Source organism: Bombina bombina, chromosome 5 (genome assembly GCF_027579735.1).
Source record: "Bombina bombina isolate aBomBom1 chromosome 5, aBomBom1.pri, whole genome shotgun sequence".
Classification (NCBI taxonomy): domain Eukaryota; kingdom Metazoa; phylum Chordata; class Amphibia; order Anura; family Bombinatoridae; genus Bombina; species Bombina bombina.
The window spans coordinates 25,063,647-25,075,392 of NC_069503.1; the positions used below are offsets into that span (position 1 = coordinate 25,063,647).

General features: G+C 37.5%; 1 protein-coding gene across 1 annotated transcript; it reads right to left on the reverse strand.

The window, feature by feature from the left end:
• Window positions 1–1,290: 1,290 nt before the first annotated feature.
• On the reverse strand, window positions 1,291–5,151 carry LOC128659186 (gastrula zinc finger protein XlCGF26.1-like). The gene is made up of 2 exons (XM_053712869.1): window positions 5,035–5,151; window positions 1,291–4,188 (listed from the first exon to the last, which is right to left on the reverse strand). Exons 1-2 carry the CDS (start codon window positions 5,051–5,053, stop codon window positions 2,264–2,266), a joined length of 1,944 nt encoding a protein of 647 aa, XP_053568844.1. The 5' UTR covers window positions 5,054–5,151; the 3' UTR covers window positions 1,291–2,263.
• Between the last annotated feature and the right edge of the window lie 6,595 nt (window positions 5,152–11,746).

Here is an 11,746-nt window from a genome sequence, read left to right on the forward strand (position 1 = left end):
GCTACTATTTTAACCTGTAAAGATAAAGTATAACACTTAACATAATGAACTTCAACATTAGGTGGTGAGAATGCAATCTTTCCATAGTCTATAACCTTGACCGTCCAGCACAAAAGAACAAAGATGAAGACAGTCTTTTACAGTACCATTACCGGGTGGGATAACCAGCAAGTCATAGACCATCGGAGCAGTTCATCTCTTACCGGATCTGCCTCTAGGACTCTCCCTAGAGCGACAAGCACCCTACACCTCTGTCCTCCCATGAGGAGACAGAAGAAAAGGGCAAACAGGAGCAAGAGAGTTGAACATCCAGAGTCAGTGCACTTCATCTTGCGTATCCTTGTCTAGATATGATTGCAGTTCCTTAGGAGTACAGAAGTATTTAGGCCCAGTAGGTGTCTGCAGCCTCAACTTTGCCGGATATAGCAATGTGGCCTGTTTCCCTTCTTTATGTAGCCAAGAACACAGTGGGGCAAAGTCCCTGCGTAGTTTAGTCACTTCGGCTGAGAAGTCCTGAAAAATTAGCAGTTGCTTTCCTTCTATCAGCGTTTATCTTTTACTGTCAGATTTTGCTTCTGTATTTGATGATGTATTCCTAATTATTCTGTGATATTTTTTTTTAATTAGACAAAAAACACAAATACTGGTCTGGATTCCAATCACTTTTTAATTGCATGAAAAAACATTGTATATCATTGTATAGTAAACAGCAGCATTACATGATATATGCACACATGGTATAAATATACCTAACACTTGTGCTCTTGATACAAAGGGATTTATCAGACCTATAATGTTCCCTTTATATATACAGTATGTGCTATTATCAGCTCTTGTGGCTTCTAACTAACATGAAAACATCTAACAGACATAATATCAAGTTACAGAACGTGACACACATATTACATACCCAGTATACATGTAGGTTATAGTAGCCATTTAAATTAAACTGATTATGATCACATGACATACATATTACATACCCAGTATACATGTAGGTTATAGTAGCCATTTAAATTAAACTGATTATGATCACATGACACACATATTACATACCCAGTATACATGTAGGTTATAGTAGCCATTTAAATTAAACTGATTATGATCACAAATGTACCAGTTACTGATATTGCGCCTGATTATAAATGGAGCGCAAAATGAGAGCACGCTTCCGTATGCTCCAATGGGAGCCTCGTTCTAATGAAGTGAGACACAGCATGAGAGTGATGGAAGCAAATGTAAATACATATGTATGTGCTAATATACAAATATGTTTTAGTATTAATATGTGTATATACATATAACAAATAATATATATGTATATAAGCATATACTTATATTTACAGGGAACACAAAGTTCCCATAGACCACAATGTAAAGACACTTTTTAGTGCCGTTTTTTTTTTCTAACACCACACAGTCGCCGACTTTAACCCCCAAAAACTGCTGAGTGCAATTTAAAAAAAAACAACTAAATTTAGGGGCATTTGGTGGAAATGTATAACAATAACCAGAGATCTGATTTCACGGTAGCAGTAACCAGCCTCTTGTAATGGCTGATTATTTATTGCGCACCCACAAATGGGAAAATTTGCCCGTTTTTGGGTGTGTGATAAATTAGTGCTCCACTTGTAATCTAGCCCATTGTTTTTCATTAAATAAAATCAGTTTACCCTCAGTAATTCCCCTGGTTTATAACATATACAATGCTAAGCATCTATTTCTATAAGAAAAGGTTTATCCATATGATGTGCACATAAAATATATCTCCCAGATGTCAATCATTTGAGACTGATGTTCTTGTTTATATGAATAGAGTGTTAGAGAATTATATAAAGACTCCTTTATTCTCTAAATGTAAATCAGTACAACTCATAACACTGGCATATTAATAAACAACACTGGGGGTGATTTGGTGGTGAATGGCTGTGTAAACTGGTCAGTATGAGGACAGAGTTGTATATTCCTGTGTGTTGTTTGTATTCTATCACATTGATATGAGAGAAACTGAGGTGCACATATATAGAGTAACAAAGGACAGTAGGAGAGCACTTCCAATATGGAGATTTTATAACTAGGATTTAGAAAGTATTGTTTACAAAAACATCCTTTTTTGACTCCTCTATTTAGAGAGTTTGTCTTCTTTTTGGTAATTTTTAAAAGTTTTCCACACTGTACATATAAAGTTTATTTTGTAAGTAAATATTTGGTGTTTTGTAATACCTGACTGGCATGGGATACCTTTTTCCACAAATGGAAGCTTTTATCCTGTGTGAATCCTTTCATGAGTTTTTAGATGACTTATTTCTGTAAAACTTCTTCCACACTCAGTACAAGTGAAAGGTTTTTCCCCTGTGTGAATCCTTTCATGAGTTTTCAGATTTCTCTTTTCTGTAAAACGTTTCCCACACTCATTACATGTAAAAGGTTTCTCCCCTGTGTGGGTCTTTTCATGAGATATGAGATTTCCCTTGGATGTGAAACATCTCCCACACTCATTACATGTGAAAGGTTTCTCCCCTGTGTGGGTCTTTTTGTGATACATAAGGGCTCCTTTAGATGTGAAACATCTCTCACACTCATTACATGTAAAAGGTTTCTCCCCTGTGTGGGTCTTTTCATGAGATATTAGATTTACCTTGAATGTGAAATGTCTCCCACACTCATTACATGTGAAAGGTTTCTCCCCTGTGTGGGTCTTTTTGTGATACATAAGGGATCCTTTAGATGTGAAACATCTCTCACACTCATTACATGTAAAAGGTTTCTCCCCTGTGTGGGTCTTTTCATGAGATATTAGATTTGCCTTGGATGTGAAACATCTCCCACACTCATTACATGTAAAAGGTTTCACCCCTGTGTGGGTCTTTTCATGAGATATGAGACTTCCCTTGGATGTGAAACATCTCCCACACTCATTACATGTGAAAGGTTTCTCCCCTGTGTGGGTCTTTTTGTGATACATAAGGGCTCCTTTAGATGTGAAACATCTCCCACACTCTGCACATGTGAAAGTTTTTTGTCCTGGGTGAATCCTTTCATGAGTTTTTAGATTATTTATTTGTGTAAAACTTCTTCCACACTCAGTACAAGTGAAAGGTTTTTCCCCCGTGTGAATCCTTTCATGAGTTTTCAGACTTCTCTTTTCTGCAAAACATCTCCCACACTCATTACATGTAAAAGGTTTCTCCCCTGTGTGGGTCTTTTCATGAGATATGAGACTTCCCTTGGATGTGAAACATTTCCCACACTCATTACATGTAAAAGGTTTCTCCCCTGTGTGGGTCTTTTCATGAGATATGAGACTTCCCTTGGATGTGAAACATTTCCCACACTCATTACATGTGAAAGGTTTTTCCTCTGTGTGGGTCTTTTCGTGATACATAAGGCTTCCTTTAGATGTGAAACATCTCCCACATTCTGTACATGTGAAAGGCTTTTCTCCTGTGTGAATCCTTTCATGAGTTTTCAGAGTAGTCTTTAGTGTAAAACATTTTCCACACTCAGTACATATAAAAGGTTTCTCCCCTGTGTGAATCCTTTCATGAGTTTTCAGAAGACTCTTTACTGTAAAACATTTTCCACACTCATTACATGTGAAAGGTTTCTCCCCTGTGTGGGTCATTTCATGAGATATGAGATTTCCCTTGGATGTGAAACATTTCCCACACTCATTACATGTGAAAGGTTTTGCCCCTGTGTGGGTCTTTCCATGATACTTAAGGCTCCCTTTAGATTTGAAACATCTCCCACATTCTGTACACGTGTGAGGTTTCACAACTGTGTGAACTGTGTGGTGTTCAAGGAGATGCAAATTACATGTGAAGCTTTTCTCACATTCTGTACATTTGAATGGTTTCTTATTTGTATGAATTATTTTGCTAGACTTAAGACTTTTCCCTTCTTTGAAATGTTTTGAGTACTCATTAAATATGTGTGGTTTATCCTCTGGGATAATCATTTCACTAGATAAGGCATAAATGTTGTCCTCTTGTTTGATGACTAAATTACTCTCTGTACATAATGATTGGTGCCCAGTTCCTGCCAATTCACTATCTTCTTTAAATATCTGCTGTGATATCCCCAATGTTTGTGAATAGTCATTGGTGTCTAAGATTTTTGGAGTTTGTGGTATCATTCTGATGCTTCTGGTAGTGATGAATGGACATGAACTATTCAAGTGTTTGTCTACAGAAAAAGAAAAGGAATAAAGAAAATAAAGAAAATGTATTCTTTGTAATGGAATCCCATCTATTTACAAGAATCATATTATTTATTTACACTCCATAAAATGTCTTCTGTTTTGTGTTCATTTTTAAATATATTTACCAGTAAATCACAAATTAAAACAACAGAAGAAAAAAATGTAAATATTTCTACATCATAATAAACTAAAACACAGATTATTGATTAAAACAAGTTATAGGGCCCCATTTAACAATATGCAGGTGGATAATGTTCTCAGCCAGGGAACAAGTACATATATATATATATATATTGGGCAAGAGATGTGGCATCTACCATCCTCATTTAACATTGCACAAGCAACTGCACATACAGCCCTGTCTGGCTCATGCTCAACTAGTGGGGTGAGAATATGATGTCTTAATCATCACAGACTAATAATCAGTGTGAGATGTTTCGAAAGGTGAAGGAGCAGTGATCTTATGATACTTCTTAACATTCGGCTGTGGTTCTTTATTTATATAATCTGCCAAAAACTTTATTACATTTAATACTACTCACTGTTAAATTAAGCACATAAATCAGTGGCGGTTCTGGGGTGGGGAACACTTACTGGGGGAGTTGTGGGTGTTCTATACATGGGAACAAGGTAGGCATAAGTGTAGTTATGGGAGTTCCATGAGCTGGGTCAGGGCAGGGGAAGGTAGAGTTGCAGGTGATCTGAGAGCCGGTGTTGACACAAATATACTTAAAATATGCAGATATAAATAGAATAGTTTAGATTTGTTTAATGAGTGATCTATTCTATTTTCCAGTAATTAAAGTCAGCATAATATCTATTTTACTCACCTAACACATATGAGTTCATGCTGATAACAGGCTCCAATGTCTGTGCTCAGGAAGAAGGTTCCCTTATTCACTCCAGTTACATCAATACCTGATATCTCTCAGTGCTCTGGCCGTGTCTGTAAAAAGTATATTAAATGGTTTAGACAGATAATAATAGACAGATAATAATAGACAGATAATAATAAATAATGGTTCTGATTAACTGTACGTATGGTATAATTAAAGGCACGCATAACTGTGATACAGATCAGCTGTTATTACATATGTGCTATTGATTCAGCACAAGCATTTAGTACAGTTAGCTCTGTGGGCAGGGGAGGGCTGGCAGCCTTAGGCCTGGGGGGCAAATCCAGTCAAGTGGCCCCATTGCACCAACGAATCAGCTCACAGCCACAGGACCCACAGCCAGCAGGACCCACCACAGGACACAGCCAGCAGGAACCACAGCCAGCATGACCCACCACAGGCCACAGCAGGACCCACCACAGGACACAGCCAGCAGGAACCACAGCCAGCATGACCCACCACAGGCCACAGCAGGACCCACCGCATGACCCAAATCCAGCAGGACCCACCGCAGGCCACAGCAGGACCACCAGTCAGCAGGACCCACCAGGAATAACCTTTACTGAAGCCAACTGGGAACAGTGCATGTTCACTTCCAATTCTTGGAATTAGAAAAACTTTGTTTTCAAAGTCTAATTGCAGAAAAGGGTGCAATATAATGAAAGTTTATTGCAAAGGTGTTTTACTAGACTTTATTTAAAATATTGTATTGTTATCTCAAAGTGTTTACCAAATGAGAACTAGTAGTAGTAGATTACTCTACCCACAGTGCTAACAGCTTAAATCAGGACACCAAAGTGTAAATAAGAAGTTGTACTAAATCTAATATTGACAATATGTTGCAAATCAAATACAGCTAACTCACAGATATAAAATGTATCCAAAATATACAATATATTAAAATGCACAAAATACGCTGATCCGACGTATATAAATTAAAAATGAATCAAAAATATTAAAGCATATTTAAAAACAATAAGAAATAAATGACAGTAGCGGGGAATATCCAAAAACAGCCGAGTTGGTGACACAAAGTGTAGTATCCAAAAATGCTATGAGGCTGGAACCGAAACCAGAGATCAGGTGACTTGCGATACGATATTTCACTTCAACTCAGGATCGGAGCTGGAACACAAATATATTCAGATCAAAAGAAGAAAGAGAACCAAGCAAAAAGGTTTTCCCTTTTACTTACACCAGAGGTTCTCTTAGAGAGCGGTGTCTTCCCCTTAGGCGTATTCCTGTCTGTGTAATAACCAGCTGTATTAGTGTCCACAATGAAGGTACAAGATGTGCAGTGGCTGTGAGACAGATCCTCGCTGATACGGATGTCTAAGAGGGACAAAACAATGCAACAACAGAAGCAATGCATTTCACCCTGTTCCGGGCCTTTGTCAAGCTCACATATATGGTCCATAGAAAATTTTAGCCTTGATCAGAATAAAGATTTACCCATTCCCAAGCATTTTGCAAGTTGTAATAAAGGTAATTTAGATAATTTCACATTTATGGGAATAGAAAAATATAATAAAAATTGGAGGGGTGGAAATCCGCAATTGGAACTCCTAAAGAGGAGTTCCACAACCGCTGCAAATCTTGCACTTTCATTGTGGACACTAATACAGCTGGTTATTGCACAGACAGGGATACGCCTAAGGGGAAGACACCGCTCTCTAAGAGAACCTCTGGTGTAAGTAAAAGTGAAAACCTTTTTGCTTGGTTCTCTTTCTTCTTTTGATCTGAATATATTTGTGTTCCAGCTCCGATCCTGAGTTGAAGTGAAATATTGTATCGCAGGTTCCAGCCTCATAGCGTTTTTGGATACTACACTTGTGTCACCAACTCGGCTCTTTTTGGATATTCCACACTACTGTTTATTTCTTATTGTTTTTAAATATGCTTTAATATTTTTGATTCGTTTTTAATTTTATATACGTCTGATCAGCGTTTTTTGTGCATTTTAATAAATTGTAAATTTTGGATAGATTTTATATCTGTGAGTTAGCTGTATTTGATTTGCAACATATTGTCAATATTAGATATATTACAACTTCTTCTTATTTACACTTTGGTGTCCTGATTTAAGCTGTTAGCGCTGTGGGTAGTAGGGATGCACAGAAATTTCGGCCGCAGAAAGTTTCGGCCGAAAATGGCATTTTTGGTTATTTCGGTTTTCGTTTTTTTGTCCTTTTATTTTCGGTAAAATTATTGTGTAGTATATTTCAAATTTGATGCCAGCTTAGAGCTGCTGTTTGAGTTCATTACTTGACTTACTGTTTTGCATATAATAATAAGTTTTCTAGGACTATACTTTATTTTGACAATTGGTAAAAAAAAAAAAAGGTTAAATCTGATTCTGTTACAGAGAACTAAATAAAGAATAATACTAGCGATGCACCAAAATTTGGGCCACCGAAAATGTGCAATTCCAATTTCGGCCCAAAGAGGACCAATATGGCTAAAAATGTACAGCCCTCCCCTGTTCTATTGAGTTACATGCCTATCCTTAGGATAAGGTGAACAGCACAGCACTGGCATGGTACACAGAGCACACACACAAGTACCATGACATGATATTTGAAACCAGCAGTGCCCTTTTTTTTTTTTAGAAGGAAACCAAAGTTCTCAATACAGTTTTCAAAGGAGGATAAGTAACATGTTTATAAACACTTGATATTATCAGACACAGCCCTAAGCACACACAGCGAATATGTATAAGCCTTATATACAGTGCTCATACATCAGCCTCTTGTGCATAGACATTCTATTCGCCTAAGGCAAATATGCGTGCACACTATATATGCATAAGCCCCAAGTTCGCACACAGTTGGTACAAATTAGCACCCACCAGACAGTGTATACAAAAAAGCATAGTAACTTTCTATAACCACCTTGCATGTAAGGCAGACTCCATTTGGGGCTCCAGACATATAATCCGACGGGTCAGTGTGAGACCCAAACCAGGAACTATGCGGAGATACGATGAGACAATCAGGTGCAGCCACGCCTATTGCACGGATAACTACACCCAAAAACAGAACGCATTTCCACCTAGTATTGTTGTCTGGCTATAACCACGCTCTCCCTTGTAGAGCTCCACCAGTTTCACTGCAAATCACGCCCTATGGTACAAGTGACCACGCCCATTTGTTGGAGCTTTCCCGCCTACAAGCTCTCACAGCTACATGCACACTGTAGTTAAAAAAAGAAAAAAATAATTTCGGTTTTGTTTCGGTTTTTGGCCAGGGGCATCCTGAATTTTCGGTATCGGTTTCGGTCCTGAATTTTCATTTCGGTGCATCCCTAGTGGGTAGAGTAATCTACTACTAGTTAGTAATTTTCTCATTTAGTATTCACAATTTGCGGAGGTTTGGGATCCTCCTTTATCAGATATATCCAGCGCAGGGATAACACACACATTTTTCCAATCTCAAATTGTTTACATTCCTTAAAAAAATGTGGGCTGGTGGAATGTGCCATCCAGGGGATTTTTTTCTAGGGATTAAAGGAAAGCTTTTGAGCAGTTTTTTTCTGAAATGATTTTAAACCACTGATTGTTTTTTTTAATGTTTTTTAGCACATTCATTGCCTCTTTAAAAATATGGTGACCATGTAGGCTGGTAGAATCGAAGGTCTGTACACACCGGATTCACAACTAAATAAAAAAAACCTCTAAAATATCTTCTAAACGAAATAAACCTACAGTTAGAGCGATCACACGTTACCTATTATTGTTCATGCTGCATGTCGTCTGTAATCCATATTGCTTTCCTATTTAAATGACTGATCTCTCGTATTAACACCTTGAATGCTACAATCACCGGATGCCAATGAGACACAAAGAGGAGCCCCACATGTATTCTAACCTAATAAACAGTAAATAATACAATATATGGATGTACATACAAAGTACTCACTGCATCCCACACCAGCGCTGCCACCTCGAGGTTGGCGCCATAGTGCTGGGTAATACGCAGGGCCGCCACTAGAAATTTTGGGGCCCCTTACTAAAAGCAGTAGTATATTCATAGAATTTCATACTTTGGCCACAAAAATATCCAGTCTGCCACCATGTCAATGTAGACTCTAGCAAAGGGAAAATAAAAGACTTTCTAATCGGTTTTAATTTACATATAGCAAACAAGAGTCCTTTAGTTTAAACCTAATACACTGAAAGGGACATGAAACTATTTTTTTCTTTGACAATTCAGATAGAGTAGAATTTACTTATATTGTCAAATTTGCTTTGTTCTCTTGGTATCCTTTAGTATTATCTATTTGTAGAGCGTCAGCATCTTCTGCAGCCCTATAAACATAGGTATAATAAGAGAATGATGGGTAGGGGCCCTGTTGCAATTCAGCTCTCATGAAGGTGATCTATAAAGCAGCTGGGCTTGTTCAGGCGCAGCAATGCACTACTGGGGAGAGCGGCTGCATATATATGCTTCTTGTCATTGTCTCACCTGATGTGTTTATCTAGCTCCCAGTAGAGCAATGCTGCCCCTGTAAGTCAACTGGAATGTTATTTTCTGTTTGCTCTATCTGAATCATGAAAAAAATGTCCCTTAAAGTTACAGATTTATAATACTGCAAGAATGCAAATGCAATAAAAGGCTCCTCAGTGTATGCACATGCCTAAAAACTTAAAGGGACAGTGTACTCAAAATTAAACTTTCATGATTCAGATAGGGCAAGAAATTTTAAACAACTTTCCAAATGACTTATCATTAAATTTGCTTTGTTCCCTTGGTGGCATTTTTCAAAAGCTAAACTTAGCTAGGCTCAAACTGATTTCTAAACCGCTGAAAACCGCCTCTTAGCTCAGAACATTCTGAAAGTTTTTCACAATTAGACAGTGCTAGTTCATGTGTGTCATATTGATAACATTGTGCTCACTCCCGAGGAGTTATTTAAGAGTCTGCACTGATTGGCTAAACTGCATGTCTGTCAAAAGCACTGAGATAAGGGGGCAGTCTGCAGAGGCCTAGATACAAGGTAATCACAGAGGTAAAATGTATATTAATATAAGTGAAAAAACGGACAGTCTGCAGATGCTTAGATACAAGGTAATCACAGAGGTAAACACATAATTTATGTAAGAATTTACCTGATAAATTAATTTCTTTCATATTGGCAAGAGTCCATGAGCTAGTGACGTATGGGATATACAATCCTACAAGGAGGGGCAAAGTTTCCCAAACCTCAAAATGCCTATAAATACACCCCTCACCACACCCACAATTCAGTTTAACGAATAGCCAAGTAGTGGGGTGATAAAGAAAGGAGAAAAAAGCATCGACAAAGGAATTTGGAAATAATTGTGCTTTATACAAAAAATCATAACCACCATAAAAAGGGTTGGCCTCATGGACTCTTGCCAATATGAAAGAAATTAATTTATCAGGTAAATTCTTACATAAATTATGTTTTCTTTCATGTAATTGGCAAGAGTCCATGAGCTAGTGACGTATGGGATATCAATACCCAAGATGTGGAACTCCACGCAAGAGAGGGAGGGATAAAATAAAAAACAGCCATTTTCCGCTGAAAAAATAATCCACAACCCAAATTATAAGTTTATACTTTTAATGACAAGAAAAACTTAAAACATCAGCAGAAGAATCAAATTGAAACAGCTGCCTGAAGAACTTTTCTACCAAAAACTGCTTCTGAAGAAGCAAATACATCAAAACGGTAGAATTTAGTAAATGTATGCAAAGAGGACCAAGTTGCTGCTTTGCAAATCTGATCAACTGAAGCTTCATTCTTAAAATCCCACAAAGTGGAAACTGATCTAGTAGAATGAGAAGTAATTCTCTGAGGCGGGGTCTTACCCTACTCCAAATAAGCTAGATGAATCAAAAGCTTTAACCAAGAAGCCAAGGAAAAAGCAGACGCCTTCTGACCTTTCCTAGGACCAGAAAATATAACAAATAGACTACAAGTCTTCCTGAATCTTTAATAGCCTCAACATAATATTTCAAAGCTCTTACCACATCCAAAGAATGTAAAGATCTTTCCAAAGAATTCTTAGGATTAGGACACAAGGAAGGGACAACAATTTCTCTACTAATGTTGTTAGAATTCACAACCTTACGTAAAAATTGGAATGAAGTCCGCAAAACTGCCTTATACTGATGAAAAATCAAAAAAGGAAATTCACAAGAAAGAGCAGGTAGCTCAGAAACTCTTCTAGCAGAAGAGTTAGCCAAAAGGAACAACACTTTCCAATAAAGTAGTTTAATGTCCAAAGAATGCATAGGCTCAAATGGAGGAACTTGTAACGCCTTCAAAACCAAATTAAGACTCCAAGGAGGAGAAATTGATTTAATGACAGGCTTAATACAAAGTAAAGCCTGTACAAAACAGTGAATATCAGGAAGTTTAGCAATCTTTCTGTGAAATAAAACAGAAAGAGTAGAGATTTGTCCCTTCAAGGAACTTGCAGACAAACCTTTATCCAAACCATCCTGAAGAAACTGTAAAATTCTAGGAATTCTAAAAGAATGCCAAGAGAATTTATGAGACGAACACCATGAAATGTAAGTCTTCCAAACTCGATAATAAATCGAGTTTGGAAGACTTACATTTCATGGACAGATTTACAAGCTTGTAACATAGTATTAATCACTGAGTCAGAGAAACC